The following is an 18523-nucleotide window of genomic DNA, read 5'->3' as shown; positions in this document are numbered from 1 at the left end:
TCTGACATAATGCATGTGGATGAAAGATGTAGACATACATGACAGAATCGGAATGTGGGCATACCAGATTGGACATTGCTGGCAAGGGACAACCAATAGAAACCACAAGAAGTTAGTGGAGCACTTTGTGAAACTGCAATTTGTTGTTTTTGCACTCAGGTTTAAGCTAAGAAGACACAACATGATCTCTGAGCTTTAAAGGTATGTACATACAGTTAGCATGTTCATTCTGTGGTTATCCTGACACCAGAATTGGAAATGCCATTTTGATTAATAGATTTTTTGACATGTAGCCAGTAACATTACATTACATTCCATGGTCTTCTGGGTTTTTTTTCAGTTATGGCTGACTGACAAATTACATATCGTCGCAGTCCGACAAAAAAACGTATCTCCATTTTTTACGTTTTTGACATTTTACATTGTATGGCATGTCTGCATTCCTCCCTAGCAACTGATGTGTTGGGTATTTATACAACAATCAGTCAAACTGATGTGTGCACGTCAGTATCTGATTACTATTTGCCCATGATTTATCTTGATTTCAATATAAAATGCAAACCAAAAGCTTTTGTTCGCGCAATGTGTTAGTGGAGATGTAGAATAGCCTGCAATCAAGTTTGGTGGGACATCAGAATCAGAATTCCTTTATTTATCCCCAAGGGGAAATTCTTTTTGGTACAGACATTGTACTTGCAGTTTTCCCGACCAAGAAAGAAAGTGAAAAATTGGGGCGCATAGTAAAAACACACTCCTGGAAAAAACTAATTCTGAAGATACGCTTTTTTCATGGGGCAGCGACGATATAAAAGTCCTGTGGCACTCAGATACTCTGTATGTATTTGTTCATGTTTTACACAGGTTTTAACCTGAGCCAAGCCATACAACAATGGCAGCAATCCAGCCTACAGCTGTTAATTGCACTGGCATCTGATCAGCACTCAGTGTCTGCTACTTGTCAAGATCAGGTATCAGAATCGTGTTATTAATACCAGGTTTAATTGAACCTGAACCTGAGTTTTTGTTCTGATACAACATTACCTGAGTACTTTTGAGGTTGGGTGTTTGCTCTTTGGCACAGTATATTTACAGCAGAGCCAAACAGTGCTTTTCTTTGTGTGAACTGTGCAGGAAGACACCATGCTGGCAGAATGTCCACAAGTTGGCCTCTGATGGGAAGTGTTGCTCATCTTTGGAAACAGCATACATTCAAAAAAGACGATAAAAAGAAAAGGCTGGTTCAAAAGGAGGCACGTGAAATGAACGTAAAAGATCTAGGCCTGGTGTGGAAGCTGTTATTCATGAACACTTTATCATGTGGCTTGGAGGCCAGCGTAGCTGTAGGAACCATCTACATCCCGCCTCTATTACTGCGGGCAGGCATGGAGGAACGCTACATGACTATGGTGCTCGGTAAGTGGATGAACACACTCAGTGGTCACAGTAGGAAACACTGACAGAAGCAGAAGGGGGACTGTGGTTCGGGATGGAGACCAGGTCCTCCCTTCCTTGATCTTGACAACGTTGCTAATAAACCAGGGCTGTGTATCATTTTGCAAATTACAATACTATTACCAATACAAATTACCAATATCAGTACAGTTAAAGTGGTACCAGTACCAAATGAGTATTTCATTTGATATCTCTGCACAGTGAGCTGCCAGCTCCATGAAATACTAGACATGACTTTGGCACAACATAGACTGTATGGGAAGTGGATGCTGTAATAGTGGGCCAATCACACATCAACTGAAATAGAAAGCTTGTGGTTGGCTGAGAGCAAAACCATACAAAAAGTCATTTTTGTCTTGATCTGGGTGCAAAAACACAGGCATTGTTTGACGGGAGAAGTTTCAATACTATTTGAAAATGAGGTTATTTCGGTCAATACCTGAAAATGGATTGGGTACTGCTACCCAGCCCTGCCCTGCGGGTACTGAACCCCAACTGCACCTGATGGTTTGTCCAGTGTTCTGCATAGAAGTTTCCCCATCACAGGTGTATAAATGTGTGTGGGTGTGTGAGTAATGAAAGGCACAGAAAAAGGCAAAGGGTTTTCCCAACATCAACACACCTGTCCACACATGTGACTTGTAATCACTCAAAATTTCTTATTTTCAAATCAATGAGTCCTACATATCAACTGGTGCTCACAGATTTTACTAAATGTTTGGTGTAATTTTTCTACACCTGTGGTGTTCCTGGTCAAAAATGACTGCTCATTAGAAATGAAAGGGTGAGACAACAATTAGTGCATAAAATTAAGTTCAGGTTAATGGCCATTCATCAGATGGATCAAACCCCCAATCCCCCTCTTGGCTTCCAGTATATCAAATCGTAGTGACATCGCACCAACAACAACAATTATGAATTATTTGCATTGTAGATGCATATTAAGTTAGCAAACTTTCCTGTAATTTGCAGTGCTAAGTGTAGTGTTTAAAGCGTTAAACACTGCGGCCGACCAATAGCGGCAGTGTTATGGTTGAACAACATTTTGTACAGCTGTGTCGCTCCTGGTATTTCAGGTGCTGAAGGATTTATTGTCTCAACCATAATACGAGCCAAGGTTGCCGTAACCGGGACAATCTAGCATTGGGAAGTATTCGAATAAAGGGTGGAGTGTCTGCCACTCATCTACAGGGCATTTGACCAGTACATGCCACTTTATTACATGCCAAGCCCTCTAAATATGGAATGGAATGACAGCATGGCCCATCCAAGATGCTTTGGCCTACAACATGTTTACAGTGTGGATGGAGGTAAATCCAGACTGGAGGCAGGGAAAATTATTCAAGAGGGCATTATTCCTTGAAGAGTTGGGGAAAGCCATTAGAGGCAACCTCTCATTCAAAAATTATCAAGGCAAACAGAAACTGTTTCCCTGTCACATCAATGAAACCTGCCGAATGAATCAATGAAACATCATTAAACACAGTCAAATGTTTGGTTTCCAGCACACACGTAGGAAGAAAGACAGAAGAAAGACAATAAAACTCATATGAGTCAACTCTAACTCTAAAGGTAATGTTTTGCCAAGGCACAGCTCTCTAACTGCCGAAACATGAGAATGAACACCTGTAAAAATAACTAATAGAGTAACTGTAATAATATGTTACATATATTATATTTTTAGTAATTTTTTCTATTCCTGATTTAAAGTTATTAATAAAATCATACCGGTCAGCTTTGACCCAGAACACACCAGATTTAGTTTTGGATTTGGATTAAAAGTTCCTTGCTAATGATGACACAAAATAGTCTTTGATAAACATACAAAAGTTTTATCTGATTATTTGTTATTGTCAAAATAATCCACACATTATGCCTTGTTTGAGTCAAAAACTAGTTTTGTGGCCACAAGTTATTACAAACGGAAGTTCACAACATGGAATGTTTACAGGAACTTAAGTAGATTAAAAACATCAACACCAGATGATAATATACGCATTATTATGGATCTGAAGCAGCTAAAATAGGACGGTCATTTTGGACGAGGAACACAGTTTTCACCTATTCACACTGTTTGTCTAGTGCGTCTGCTCGCTCCTATTTTAAACCTGTAAAGTGTAAACGCTTGTAGAAAACAGCTAGATGGACATATTGTACTACAAAAATACTGTTTTTAGTTTCATAAGACAGAAACGTACTAGTAACAAGATAATCTTTTCTCACTGCTTTAATAATGTTGTACCCAGTCTTACCCACCCATTCCTCACTGGTCAGTTAATGCATTTTCAGTACCAATGTAATCAAATTAACAGGCTGCCTCTTTCTGCCAGCGATGAGTCCAGCACTGGGTTTGATCTTTACACCCATGATTGGCTCAGCTAGTGATTCACGGCAAGGTCGTTTCGGTCGGCGGCGGCCATTTATCTGGATGTTGAGCCTGGGAGTTTTACTAGGCCTGCAAATTATACCACAGGCCCATCACCTGGCTGTGCTGATATCCCCACAGTACTCCTACTGGCTGGAGGTTGCCTTCTTGGTTGTAGCTGTGTGTCTGCTGGACTTCTGTGGACATGTGAGTTACTGCTTGTCACATTTGCACACACAAATCAGGTATGTAAGGAAGTGTATAAAATGACAATGGTGTTGGCTTTTATAATTTATTCAACACAATAATCCCAAAGATTACCAAAACAATGTCCTTTCTTAAAAAAAAAAAAAGGATGGCCCAATCACAACAGACCATTTGACAGTGGCCCGGGCTAGCCACTTGAATGTACTGAAGTGAACATTGCTTCACTGCTTGTGAATTCAACTTTTTGTTTGTAAGAGGAGGAATGTGTTGTTTATTCTTTCAAAAGTTCGACAGTCTTGCTTTAAAATATTCCACAACTCTGACAACCCACCCACACAGTTCTGCTGAAGCCCCAGGACGACTGTGAGACATTTGAACGACAGTGATATAGTAAATAAGAAAACAGCGCCACAACTAACATGACATTTTATTTTAAATTCTGATTGTTGACAGTTATAAATACATAAGCAGCAAAAGTTAAATGAGCAGTATTCATGTTAAATTATGTTTCAGTCTATCGTTAGACCCCACAGTGGTTGTCTGACTGTGCCAACACACATCTTGCGACACCACTCTCAAGCCCTGAAATAATATACCTTTACACTGCCAGTAAAGCCAAGTTATGTGACTATTTTACTTTCAAAATAACAGCTTCAGAATCATTTTGATGATCTGTTTCATAATAGGTAGAATGGTGCCTCTGTCATTCCTAGTCCATGGCCTGAATACCTGTTCTTGTACTATAACTAGTATGAACGGGTGAGGCACACCAACTGTGTTGGTGAAACTCGATCATATTTAAGGAGAAAATGTTTTGTGGTCTTCCCCCTGATGTCCTCCAACTGCTCTGTCTCAACTCAACAGGATTTACAGAGTTTCCTGAAGAACAAATTTTACTTGCTACTAAAGTAACTGCTAACTGTCCCTAGCTGTAGCAGCTCTTAGCTCAGTTCACTGTGTAGCTAGCTAACTCTGCTTGGGCTGTACTGAGAGCTTGCTAGGACAGGACCTTTGGACCACTGGAAGGAGGAAGAACCGGGTCCAGCAGCCGTTATGGCTCTATCGACATTGTGACAGTGGGGAAGAGACCAAAGAACATGTTGACAGCAGTTTTGCTAATGCTTAATGCTAAAGTTTAGTAGTTACCTCATCACTCACTCACTCACTCACTCACTCTTCTGTGTACCGTCATTAGCTAGCAACATACTAGCTAACAGTTAACATCATGCTAAGCTAACAACGTGTTACGCAATCAAGCATCCAGCAAACAAACAAACAAACAAATCCTCTTTAGCTACTACATTAGCAAGCATACACATCCAACATCATTTATTATCAATTATGGATTCTGCACTTTCACTCTACTTTCTTAAGCACACAGCCATTCACAAGAACCTTCTGCAAGTTATTCATTGTCTGCTTCAGGCTCTGCTCTCTTAAACCCTCTTCACTAAACAGGGAGAAGCCACCCTCCAATCAGTGGCCATTAACTGAGCCCTTTACTTTGAAAATAATGAGAGAGCACTGGTGCAAATACAAATAGTGAAACCTCTCGTGAAATAACAGCATTTTTTTTGCAGATGTATTTAGCAGATCATTTAAGTTTGTCATGTAGGGCCTTTGTTTCTTTCTCTTAAAAAATTGATAAACAGTATTGGTGAAGGTAATAGTACTGTTAAAATCTTAACAATATTTATCCTTATATAGGCCACCACACTCACTGTCATAAGGTTATTATGAGAATATTTCAGGGTGTTTAAGGGAACAGTTTATTGTGAATACAACAATGACTTGGTGTCACATAGGCTCTGTGTTCGATTCTCAGGCCTGTCTAACCATGCTGGTGACGCTGCTGTCCGACCTGTTCCCTAATGAGGAGGAGAACCACAAAGCATTCTCAGTTAATTCCCTGATGACTAGCCTGGGGGGATGCCTGGGGTAAGGCCCTTTATCTCCCAACCGGTTCTGTTTTTCGTGAATGCCGTATGAGTGTAACCATTACCATTAACTGTGCGTCACTAGGCCTTTATTTTTTCCTGTCATTTAACAGCTGACAAGCCTAAGAGACAATGTTACATGCAACCTCATGGCGCCGTCTTCTGTCTCCTGATTATCAGTCTGTTTACTTACATTTTAGTCCTAAAGTTGATGCTCCAACGTGGCATATTGGTGAGCAAGCAGGTCCCTGGCCTAGTTAGTTAATCTAGTAAGGTTGTCCAACATATCAATATTTTTTGGAGATTTTGAGCATTTGGTAGTAAAGAAGCTGACGATATCGTACTGAAGAAGTCAACAAAAACAGATCTAAAATCAGTTTTTCAACCCAGGACTACACAGATATAAACATTATTACAAAAGTGTTTTGTGTATCTGCAGTGACTTTTTCTGTTGCTTATTTTTAAAACCTTTCCCCCCTTTTTGCAGCAGTATCAAAAAATATCAAGTATTTTTTTATATACAAGTTTAAAATTCTGGTATTGTGACAATCTTACCAGTTTTCACTGAGATTGGAGCAGTCTGTTGCTTTCACCCCATTCATCTACAGTGTATGACTTTCAGGCTGACAAAGCGACATGGGTCAAACCCGTACTGGCTGTTTGGATCCCTCACAATTGTCCCAACCAGTGTGGGACACTGTGGGACGCAAAGTGAGACTCATGCTGACATCACCATGCTAGCATGAGCACAATTATAGTGGTGTATCATGTTCACCACTGTTAGAATGCATTTGCTACTAGTACGCAACACAAAGTACAGATGATGGGAATGTCATTAGTTTTGCAGGTAAATGGTCATAAATCAAAATACAAATGTTACCCTATGATTAAGCTAGATAAAAAATTACTCACCAAAGTTCAACCTTAAGGGGACAGAGTCTACCAAATTTTCTCACAATTAAAGTAAATGTTTTCAAGAAACTTGGACAAATGTGGTGGAACGCTTAAAACGATCAGAATTGTTGTCAGTTAATATTCTGTCACTCTTCACCCCAGTTCTAACTGAAACATAACTTTATTTGGTTATAATGAAGTGCTACTCTTGTCATTATCTTAAACTGTACATTCAGGTTCTTCCTCCCTTCTATGGACTGGAGCCAAGCACCCTTAGTAACCTACTTGGGAGGGCAGGAGGCCTTTGTCTGCGCCCTGCTTGCCTCCATCTTTCTTGGCTGCCTTCTCACCACCGTCTTTATCACAGAGGGGACTGGAACCACAGGGGGGGAGAGGAAAACTAACCCTTTGAAGAGCCGGGGAAGTGGATGCTGCCGTCACTTGTTTCTGCCCCCTCAGTATTTCCCTGTTGCACTGCAGCCATGCGCATCAGCATGTAAGTCTGCGATATATCAAGTGTATACAGCATGTGAGAGAGTGCCAACAGTCATATGGCGACTCTTTATGGCGGAGACGTGCAGCTGGATGTCCCTCATGAGTGTCATGCTCTTCTTTGCTGAGTTTATGGGGGAGGGATTGTACAAGGGAGTGCCGAGTGCAGCACCAGAGTCAGAGGAAAAAAGACAGTATGATGAAGGTAGAGTAAGTTCTTTAGCTCTTTCCAATCAGGTTTAAGTCAACCAGTGGGATGCATTTGCTGTTTATTCACTCTATTTTTGTCTGTCAAGGTGTGCGTGTGGCCAGCCTGGGTCTGTTTCTGCAGTGTGTCGTGTCAGTGCTGTGCTCTGCGCTAATGCACTTCTGGGTTGCTCTTCTGGGAGCCAGGGTGGTGTACATCAGCGGTGTAGCTCTGTTGGTGTTTGCCACCACCATCATGACTGTCTCAGAAAGCGTGACAATGGTCACTATCATGGTGGCTGCGACAGGATACACACTTGGTGTACTTCAGGTTCTGCCATACACCCTGCTCTGTCTCTATCACTCAAATAAACAAGTAAGTTAATCTCCCAACCATGGACTTCAGCTTGCGAGTCATTTGTCACAACATTTGGTACTGAAATACACTTCTATGCAAAGAAATCTAAGTACGTGTATGAATGTAACCAACCTAGCCATGTAAACTAAGAGTATATTACTTCTTTTAATTTGCTGAAGAGTATATTACATGGGTTTCAATTCAAGAAAATAGAAGTAAGACAGTGTCATTTTACATTTATGCCAGTTACAGGACCATCAAAAGGAAATACCCCCACTCTAATATCATGACCTCTACATTTAGTCATTCATCTTAGTACAGTATGTGCGTAAAGCATGGATCTACTTAAACCAAGTATGTGCTTAACCTAGCTAAGCATAAAGACTGGAAGCAGGGAAAACTGCTAAACTGGCTCATCCAAAGTCCAAAGAAAACTATGTATGCAAACACCTCACAAGTTCAGTAATTAAGCAGGTTACATCCTCTAATTATTTTTTGGCTTTCTTGCTGTGCTGGCAAGACTCTAGGGGTCACTGCACAGATTCGTGTTTATTTCTGTTTGCTTTAACAAAAGAGACACAATGTCTTATTAGTCAGCTTCAGAGGGGATTTTTAGGGGAATTCTGATCTTTGGAAACAACTGGACGGACTGTGTCCCCCCTGTTTCCTGTCTCCATGCTAAGCTAATCATCTTCCTGCCTCAGCTAATGAAGCTAATGAGAGTATTTCTCAAATGTTTCTTTAAGGGCATTATGTTCTTCACTACATCACTAATTAAACACGAGAGATTGTTTGAAAAGTGATAACAGCAACTGATCATAGCTCCTTTCTCTCATCTTTTGTCCTCCCTCCCCCCCTACAAGACTTATTTCACTTCATCCAACCCCAGACCTCGCAGGGATCACGTTGTGCTTGCAAAGAACTTCCCCACCTGTGGACCAGACAGTCTTTGTCCTAATGGCCACACAGGGACACCGAGTTTACCCGGGACAGAGCCTTCTGTTGGATCATCCCATGTTTCCCTGACTGTGGCTGGAGGTGACAGAGCTGAAGCAAACTGCACACAAGTCTCCCAGAGAGGGATTTGTTTTGACATGGCAATACTGGACAGCGCTTACCTGCTCTCCCAGGTAATGTGGACGATCAGAACATAAATCAGTAATTAACATTAGAGAATTATTTATTGGGAAAAAAAAGACTTCAAGGCTGGTTCTAAAATTTAATTTAGAACCACAGACAATTTACACAAAAGCATCAGTAAACAATAGCAAGAAGGTGAGGCACAAAAAAACATTAAAAATCTACAGATTCCTTGGGAGAAGAGATTTGCATTTACTTATCCATTAACTGCTCCGTACATGTATCTTTGGGCTTGACAGTTCGGGAGCTTTTCCTCTGTTTAACATGTTTTAAACAGTTTGCGCTGGGAAACGTCTTTGTTTATATTGCAGGTCATCAAAACTCTCTTGGCTGCCAAAACAACTTAAGCAGCAATCATCTGTGAACTGTTGCTCTGTAACTGTGTAGCCTGAATGCCTGAAGGTATCTCTTAAGTACACAAGAGTGTGTGTCAGTCACTCACCTTTGCCCAGACACTGACACACAACTGTGAGTGTATAGCCGGAGCTCCAAATCTATTTGGGATCCTGGGGGAGACAGAAAAAAATCTGCTAATGTCGTGGCTATCTGGATGGCTATGATGTATACCTTCAAGTGGCAGCAAAATGGAATCTACACACATGGCGTTTTGCATATTACCAGCTTTCACTTTCACCACCAAGTGTCACTGCAACACCAGATTTTCAAGCAAAAAAACTGACACCAACTCTAAACTGATTGTCAGGTGTTTCAGTAGACCACAACTGACGCATCAGAGATGTCAACATCTAGAAGTGAGCCAGGCCATCAGTTTGGTCCAGACTAAAATATTGCAACGACCTCTGGATGGATTGTTTTTGTGTTTACAAAACAAATCGTATGGCCAATAAAAGAAACAGTCTGGACAGATTGGTCACTTGCTACTGATTGGTTAGATTAAAACAAAATATCCATCACCAGCATCCATTCAATGACTGCCTAAACTCAGACTCCACACTCCATCTTTGAAAAGTTTATTTTTGTGATGTGATTCTTTATTCACTATGAAATTCATCATTTATCTAGTTTTATTTTTTATGAGCAATCCTGTGCTGTATAATGACAAATTAATTTTCAATGTTAAAGGAATAGAACAAATGGCCATTCAGTGTGATTATCAGGATAGTCAAACTCGCCTATAGTTTCAATTATTACCACTGGAGAAACAAAAAAGTGCTCATTTTTATGCTATAGTAGAAGAACTGAGCAATTAGGCTTTTAAACACATTGAGAGGATCGTAATCATCCATTTAAAACACAAATACTTATCTCCCACAGGTGCTGCCGGCGATGTGCCTCGGTTCGATAGTACAGCTTTCGAACAGCGTGAGGACTTACATGGCCTCCGCCTTCTGCTTCGGCCTGCTGGCTCTTCTCTGCTCTACCAAGGTTGTCTTCAGCCATCATGACCTCTGACAGCCACCACATCTCCATCAAGAACATCAGCAGAGGACAAACAGTATACCTCCTTATACCTCCGTGTTTGTGACGGCTTACAGACGCATGCCGAACATGCCATAAGTTGAAGGCAGCAGCACATTGTCAGCGTCGGTGATGAAATGTGGACACATGTTGCTTTCATCACAGTCAGAGGAATTTACTGTGGGTAAAATCAAACGGTGAACAGAAACTTTGTTCAAAATCTTCTTTTTATATTCTTGTATAGGCATCAATAGGGAGTGCCATCCTGCTGTGTACTGTTGCTAGGAAACCACACTGTGGAGTCTTGACACTCCTTGTGTGGTGCATTTTGCTGCTGACTCTTCATCCATATGCTGTATAATAACTGAATGAAGGCAAATTCCCAATGTAAATACACACACACACACACATACCTTTAAAATGAAGCTGCCTTTCTAGCCAGGTGTCCTAGTTGTTTGGAGCTGGTTATTCATGAGCCAGGTCACTGCCTAAGATTTAATTTTAGATTTATCTCTCCACACCCTGTCTTACTATTGTTCCACCTCTGGCAGCTGATTCTGTCAACATCTCAAGGACAATATTTACTTTTCAGCGTTCTGTCAGAGTTTCCTGTCTATGTCTAGTATGGCAAAAGAAAACCAAATGCTGCACTGATATCCATCTTATTGAAGTTCACTTGAAAATGTTGCAGGGTAAACATGACAATGTGACAAAGGAATGTTATTTGCAATATTCTGCATGAGCAGCTGTTGCTGTTGTACACCTCCTGAGGAGCTGTTAGCCGTGAATGTGTGTGGAAAGCAGAGAATCTGATGAGTACGTAGTAAAGCTAAGAGGCTGTTAGCTTGCCCAGTTAGCCTAGCTTGCTTCAAAAACTGTACCAACACCTCAGTTAGATAATTCCACTTTAATAATACAGTATGGCATATATCAATATGCTTAGAATGCAATACATGCAGTAGTGTAATAAATAATAAATGTTGTAAATAATATAACACATGTATAGCTTTAATAACACAATTTAGATGGGTTTTTATGAGGAGTTCAAGGTTTTATAAGGGTTAGTGCAGTCTATGATAATTATATGTGTGTGTGTGTGTGTGTGTGTGATTGATTGATTTTCAATATTATTATAAATAATTTTTCCATCTCCCGTTGGCGTGAAGATTTTTAGAGCCTGACTTGTTGCGGCTCTGCTGAACCACCAGGGGGAGCTTTTGCCCAACAGACCAGCAGCACGTCGTCAGCAGGTCAGGACTGGTGAAGTTCATTGTGGTGCCGGAAAAAGAGGATGAGGATGATATTGTTTACTTGTGGTCATCAAATGAGTGGGATAATGAGTTATTACTGCTGCTGTTTCACAAAGAGGGTTTCTTCAGGCTGAATTTGTCTTTGAGCCTGTGATTTTAACTTTCACTACTTTTGTTTTGATTCTGGATTTAGACCGAGATAATATCACACTTTCACATTTTTGACTAAATGTTGAATGAGATGGCAAGAATGAAACCCAAAAAGAAGAAAAAAAAGCAAATAGTAAATTAATGTGCTGATTTCTCTGTGCAGTACCTACTGTAAGGAAATTTTATATTTAAGCTTTCAAATCCAACTCACCTAAAAAATAACTATGCCCAAAATTTTGACTTTTTATGAGAATTTTAAATATGGATCTGTTTTTATTTTTTTATTTTTTTTACAGTAGTCCAGTGTAAATGTAAATGGTCATACTTAATGCACAGCTTTGGTACCATGTTGGGTCAAAGTGAATGAATTAAATAATTAGTTTGATTAAATTAAATTAATGCAAGCTTTCTGTGTTTCACTTATTATATATATAGTAAGGGGAACTTCCACATAAACAATGTGTTTATTCAAATGTTTATTATTCAAGTATTATACATAAAAGTGGTAAATTTGGTCTCCTGTAATAAATCGGACTCTATTTATTTGATTTGCACACATTAAGTGGGACTGAGAGGGAATCAGGTGAGATAAATTTCATCCCATGCTGCTTAACAATGTTTACACCTTCAGAGTCAAATGTACAAATAACATTTCATCAAATAAAACAACACGGACACTAACAGGAAGGCCTGTTCAACGACAATAAATGTTTTCAAACTGTACAGCTGTTGTACAGTCAGTTTGCGGATGTGACCAATCCATAGCTGCAGCTTTTCTTTAAATGATGAGAAAAGATTGTCGAGTGTGTTGCAGAAGCTTTTAGTCAACACAGAATCGTTAGCTGGTGTCAAACCGAAGAGGCGGAAAGCAGCTGACATAAAGTTTAGGGATGAAAGACGAAAGACGAAACACGTGTGCTGGGATGAGCCAATCAAGGCTGCAGAAATGACAGTGAACAACTGCAGGGCCCCTGACCCTTCGGGGCCCCCAGAGGCCTTTCGCTGTGTGGCATTTAGTCTGGCAATTTGAATGACCAATAAATATACAGTGAAAAGTCCTGTCATGGGGTGGTCAAAATATATTTTTGATTCATAAAAATACAACTTTAATACAGTCTGAACACATGCACGTGTATGATTAAGGACCTTTTATAAACGCTGGTGAGGGCAGCACAAATACATGCAGTTTATTGTTTCTGCAAAACACTGGAGGCCAAACTTGAACGCATCTTGTTGTCTGTGTTAGAATTTCTGGTAACAGAAAAACAAATTAGAGTAAAATGTTTTGGCTCTTTGAATTGTTGTAGTGTTGTATGAAGTGTTGCATGTGACACTTCATGGTCACTCTGGAAAAAACGCAACCTGCAACCTGTTGGAGTGAAATTATTGTGCAGATTTTTTTTTTTTTTTAGTTTATTTACTTGATGTACAAAATGGAAAAACATGAACGACACAGTAAGTGAGTGGGCGGGCCATCGTGAATCATAAATACATTTTATTGCATACTTGAATCCTTGACCCTTTTTTCTTCATCACTGAAGATCAAGATCAAGAGGGCGTCACTGAGGAGTTGCATTTCAGAGACTACAAGTCAATAAGACACCTGAGACGCTTTTGCAGTGTTTGTAACACCAGTGTTGGTGGAGTTAAAGCTTTCAGCCCCCAAATGTGAATCATTACGCACTTCCGTTGTGTAATTATTGTCTCAGTATAGTCGAACAAGGCCTCCACAAAGTGCTGTACAAATGGGAGAGAAGATTCATTAACAGCTGATTCTAGAAGGAAACTCTTTGCTGTCAAGGGACAAAGACAAAAGAGACAAAACGTTTGATCTTTTCTTTAAATTGTTACATTAGTGGATGTTTCCATCATTTTGTCCATCCTCTAGTGTACACCATCACAAGGCTATATTGTATCGCTCTCAGTCGTGGTACTGCGAGCCCTCCATCAACACATGGCAGTCAGAATTTATCGAGCGGCAGCCAATGGGAGCGCTCCTTTTAGGGCGAGCCTCCGTCGCACTCAGCCAATCGGAGAAGCGGGATAGGACCCGTGCCTCCGAGTTGTGCTGCGATGCAGTCACGTGACGCTGGGAAAAGGAATGCCAACATGGACCCGTGGCAAGGACGGGATGTAAGTGTGCTACGGCAATAACACGACGGAGGAGCAAAGAAAACACGAAAATATTAAAAGCCATCGACGGCGCTGCTTTTCTGCACCGAGCATCCTCCGAACCACACACGGTAGGTCGAGCCGATCGTCCGGGATCCCCCTGCTCGGATCGTCCGGACACACCGAGGAGTATAAATAGAACATTTTTGACCCAGCCGAACTTGAGACTCGTGGATTCCTATACAGGCGCAGTTGTATTCAGGCGAACTGCCGTGTTATCGGGCACTCCTCCGCTAGAAGTGCAGTCAGGCGGCGGGTTTTCTTTTCGCTTTACCAGGGCTGCGCTTCCTCGCCATACGGCTGTGGGCGCGTCAGTGCGGGCCGTGTTTACCAGCGCCTTGTTCGTGCACTGTGTGAAGTATGAGGCCCTGCTGCAACATGTGCCTGACGGCTCTGACAGCAGCCAACAAACATCCTTTACATAAGCAAACGGAGGGTTTCCTGCCTCTGCAAGCACATCTTTATGGACTGTGGTTTGCAAATCTGCAGACTTGGTGGGAGTCCCATAAACCCCCCAACCCCCTCGGCTAGTTTAACTTTAACTGATAATAGATTTTGAAATTTGTATAGCCAGAGAAGTTCCCTTTACATTTTTTGTATCACTTACTGCTGTCTGACTTTATGTACATGTGTATTTAGTAGTTATCCAAACAACTGGCTGAAATGGTACCTGGCAAATTAAAAGATTATTGTGGCCCACAGATGAAGAAATGCATTACAGGAGGTTCAGGGGGAACATTTCTTGAAGAAGGCCTTATATTTGACGACATTAGATGGGATGTCTAATGTCTAAATGAAGCGGTTTGGCTCTAACTGAGTAGAGCTGCTTCAGGACTGGATTACTAACAGGGTAAAAAATGCACAACTGAACCTGGGCCCAGTCTCTCAGGGCCACAAAAGCCCCTGGTTGGTTATATGTCAGCTGGTTTTGGTAATCTGATTGATTACAGATTTGCGTATGCACAACTTTAAAATTTATATAAATCATCTGGCCATGAAAGAGATGGTTGGCCAGTACTGGGGGTGATGGTTGGACCCTTGGCTTGTCCACTGAGCCCACACTTTCTCCTGAGGTGTGTGCGTCTGCCAAATATTCACCATTTAATCAATATTACTGTTAACGACTTTCATCAGAATTGTGTCATGACCAGATGGACACATTATGTTATTTGTTTTGTAAATTAATAATTTTCATTTATCATCATTTTTAGTTAGAAACTTAAAGAAATCAGTTATTTACTTTAGTGTTTTACATGCTTGAAGTTAAAGTTAAAGTTAAAGAGCTAGTGACGTATAACAGCAGAGCATCAGCATGATTAAAATTGGGTCTCCAAATGTCTTTGAATGTGCTCTTTGTTTCCAAACCTGAAAATAAATATCTCTTCATGCGTTTTTACTCTCTGCTGGGTAACAAACACTTGACGTTGCCTTTGCAGGTTTTTGCAACCCCACTTCTGGATCGTGTTTCCTGAACATCCTCTCCTCTGCGTTTGGCCTGGATCAATGGTGTCTCTCAGCAGCAGAACGCTGAGTTTGGACAATGACCTGTTCAGAGACAGCAGCAGCCTGTTCTCCCTCGACCTGGGAGACGGAGCCCGCAGCGAGGGGGGCAGTTCGGCCTCCTGCGACAGCCCCGAGGCCGGCGATCTGGGAGCTAACCACAGCCCTGGAGAGGAGGAAGATGAGGAGGAGGAGGAGGACGACGATGAAGACGAGGGGGCGCGTCTGCATATTTTTCTTGGAGCAGAAGGAGAAGAGGGACCTGCGAGTCAGGAGCCTAAGCTGCCAGATTTCCCTTTCCACCCCTCTTCCCCTTTCTCCCCGACCCTGGAGGACATCGAGGAGTTCTTGAGGGAAAAGATGGAACTGGTCAAAGAGGGACTGCTGATCCCAAAAGAGGAGGCCTCCCCTGTGCCATGCAGTGACTCTCCACCCTCCACTGCACCCCCAGCTGCCTCCTCAGAGACTTGCAGTGACCCGGGCACTAGTACCTCCAATTGCACTCCAAGCCCAGAGCAGAACACACAAATTAACCCCAGCACAGCTGACCCTTCCCCTTCTGCCCAAGTTAACCCCTCACCATCCACCTTAACCCCGCCTATGCTCCTGGGTGGTCCGCTGGTTCTCCAACTCCAGCCCCTACATCTGGCCCAGCCTCAGACCCCAGCAGGCTCTCCTCCTGGGACCCAAAGTGGTATTTGGCTGACTCATCTGGTCATGGGGCTGCAGGGTGGAACAGGACAAAATCTCACCCTGCTGGCCCCACAGGTGCCCTCCACTCCCACCACCTTGTTATCACTAAACAGTGGAGATACCAAGTCAGCTGACCACAAGTACGTGAAGATCGCCCCTCTGCCCATCACTATGAGGACTCTAGAGATCACGGGCGTGGCTGGGGTTGGGGCCCAGGGCAATGGTCTGTTGAAGGCTGTGGCCCCCCGGGTGACCCGAGTGCCGCCTACAGAGAGGGTCCATAAGTGCTCCCACCCAGGCTGTGGGAAGATGTACACCAAAAGCAGCCACCTGAAAGCTCACTTCCGCCGACATACGGGGGAGAAACCCTACACGTGTAGCTGGCCTGAGTGCGGCTGGAGGTAAGTGACTTGATGTGTTTTGTGCCGGGTTTCTGAGGTTAAAGGAGAAGAGAAAGGAATATGGGAGTTTTTGGGATATGATGAAAGGGGCTGCATCGAAGGGGCAGGTTGCTTCAGGCACTAATGTGCTCAATTAGCTGTTCAGTTACTTTCCCTCGCAGTTTAACCAGCAAAGATGCTCCTACAAGTTTACTTATGTCAGTTAAAAAAAAAGAAAATCTACATACAGCTGGTGGTTAAAGTATGTGACAGGCGCTCGTACTCTGAATATGGATAAAATTTCACTCATTCGTTACTCCATGAGAGACACCCATTAGTTTACAGTACAGTGAGTAGAGTGCTGACATTTCAGGCCTTTTTCAGTCGTCGCCGCAGGCTGATTTTACACGTTCATCAAGGCATGCATTGCATTGTGGGACTTTTAGCAAAAAGTGCACATGCAAAGAACACTACTTTTTCGTAAATCTTTTGTGAAAGTAAATATAGTTGTCCGTGTCTTATTTGGGGCATGATTTCGGACACAAGGTTTGACTCGTTAGCCTCCCACTAGTAGATTTAGAAATGGTAATTCTGGACGTCCACAGAAAGTTTACGAGAGTGTATGAATTCTGTAACGGGTCCAGAGCGGCTTGCCCGACCCTTGACCACCATGAACCCTTCTGATTCGTTAGCCAGTGGGGCCGATGTGAAAAACTTGGTGTCGCTCTCTCTTGTCGCTGTGTTCTTCACTGCACCCGCGTCCTCTTGTGTCACCAGGTTCTCCCGTTCTGACGAGCTGTCTCGCCACCGCCGCTCCCACTCCGGCATCAAGCCATACGAGTGCTCACTGTGCGAGAAGAAGTTCGCCCGCAGCGACCACTTGTCCAAACACACGAAGGTCCACCGCAGCTCCAGGCCCAGCAGGATTATCAAAGCCACTGTGTGACGCCTTCAGCTGGCCCTAAAGCCTGCACCCACCCAGCCTGGCCTGGCTTTGAGCAGGGGGGTCCGGGACTCCCTCAGGACTTTTGGTGCTTCACAAGCAGAACTTTCAGAAGAATCTTGAGAGACGCCTGCTCTTGTCCCCTCATAGTTTCCTTCCTTTCTCTCCTCCCTGCTGTTTATATTTCACTTATACTGAGCGAACCGCCACCTCAGGAAAAACTCAGCTGAAAGTGGATTTCCTGGCCTTCACACACACACACAGACAAAGACAGAACACAGGAGAGGGTCTTAAAGAGGCCCCTCTTGCAACCACTTCTTGCACTTCCGTTCCCAAGCTACCAGGTGCTGTTGGAAGTACTAACCAGTCGTAGGAGCGTCTGTAAATCTATCATCTCTTTCTACGTTTGTGATCGCCCTTCTTCCTCAGAGCCAAAGGGTCCACACACATAAAGCTTCCCAATGTTTTTGTACATTGTAAAGTGAAAAGTTTAGCCGTCACGTTTGTGCCATGTGTTCTAATCACAAGGCTAAAGCGGCTGCATCTCCTCCACATACGTACAGTTCGCCCTGAATGAACACTAGCACTCTGACATGAGGAGTAAACGCTGAGACGTTAAACTTATTGCTCACAATCTGGCCGAGCTGAGAAAATAATTTGATGTTTTTTGTTATTGTTTTTTTTTTGCATCCAATGTTGGCCTTTATTGCATTCGTCCAATCATAATCCACCCTGTTTTGACCTGTATGCCTTTTCTCAGCCCCAGTATGCCCTAATCGCTATTGATGCCTTTGTCCATATCACAAAACCTCACTTGATCCTACTTTTATCATATGACTGCTCTTATTTAACTGTGATTCTGAACTGGGGGTTGCCAAACCACAAATCCTTGTTCTGGGCCTGCGAGAGCGTGGAAACAACATCCTTGGTGCGTTACAGTTCATAAGCTCTTTATTCCCTGAAATTCTCTTTAAATCATTGTGCA

The 18523-nt window shown here is 42.5% G+C and overlaps 2 protein-coding genes across 2 annotated transcripts; both read left to right on the top strand.

Moving 5' to 3' along the window:
• The first annotated feature begins 1141 nt into the window (after positions 1-1141).
• LOC124056923 (solute carrier family 45 member 3) lies at positions 1142-12240 on the top strand. The gene is made up of 7 exons (XM_046384868.1): positions 1142-1413; positions 3783-4024; positions 5850-5962; positions 7092-7552; positions 7644-7909; positions 8755-9021; positions 10307-12240. Exons 1-7 carry the CDS (start codon positions 1152-1154, stop codon positions 10442-10444), a joined length of 1749 nt encoding a protein of 582 aa, XP_046240824.1. The 5' UTR covers positions 1142-1151; the 3' UTR covers positions 10445-12240.
• Positions 12241-13585: 1345 nt separating this feature from the next.
• si:ch211-117k10.3 (Krueppel-like factor 15) lies at positions 13586-17809 on the top strand. Its single transcript, XM_046384866.1, has 3 exons — positions 13586-14093; positions 15459-16616; positions 17373-17809. The coding sequence occupies exons 2-3, from the start codon at positions 15526-15528 to the stop codon at positions 17539-17541; spliced, it is 1260 nt and encodes a 419-aa protein (XP_046240822.1). The 5' UTR covers positions 13586-14093; positions 15459-15525; the 3' UTR covers positions 17542-17809.
• The last annotated feature ends 714 nt before the right edge of the window (positions 17810-18523 follow it).

The sequence above is a fragment of the Scatophagus argus genome, chromosome 3 (assembly GCF_020382885.2).
Source record: "Scatophagus argus isolate fScaArg1 chromosome 3, fScaArg1.pri, whole genome shotgun sequence".
NCBI lineage: Eukaryota > Metazoa > Chordata > Actinopteri > Scatophagidae > Scatophagus > Scatophagus argus.
The sequence above is the reverse complement of the archived record's forward strand: the minus strand, read 5'-3'. Positions and strand labels throughout refer to the sequence as shown.

Excerpts from the sequence above, each read along its gene's own strand:
- LOC124056923 (XM_046384868.1), top strand. The coding sequence starts at position 1,152 with ATGTCCACAAGTTGGCCTCTGATGGGAAGTGTTGCTCATCTTTGGAAA. Across the intron at positions 1,414-3,782 it reads CTACATGACTATGGTGCTCG|CGATGAGTCCAGCACTGGGT; the intron begins GTAAGTGGATGA and ends TCTTTCTGCCAG. Across the intron at positions 5,963-7,091 it reads AGCCTGGGGGGATGCCTGGG|GTTCTTCCTCCCTTCTATGG; the intron begins GTAAGGCCCTTT and ends CTGTACATTCAG.
- si:ch211-117k10.3 (XM_046384866.1), top strand. The coding sequence starts at position 15,526 with ATGGTGTCTCTCAGCAGCAGAACGCTGAGTTTGGACAATGACCTGTTC. Across the intron at positions 16,617-17,372 it reads TGGCCTGAGTGCGGCTGGAG|GTTCTCCCGTTCTGACGAGC; the intron begins GTAAGTGACTTG and ends TTGTGTCACCAG.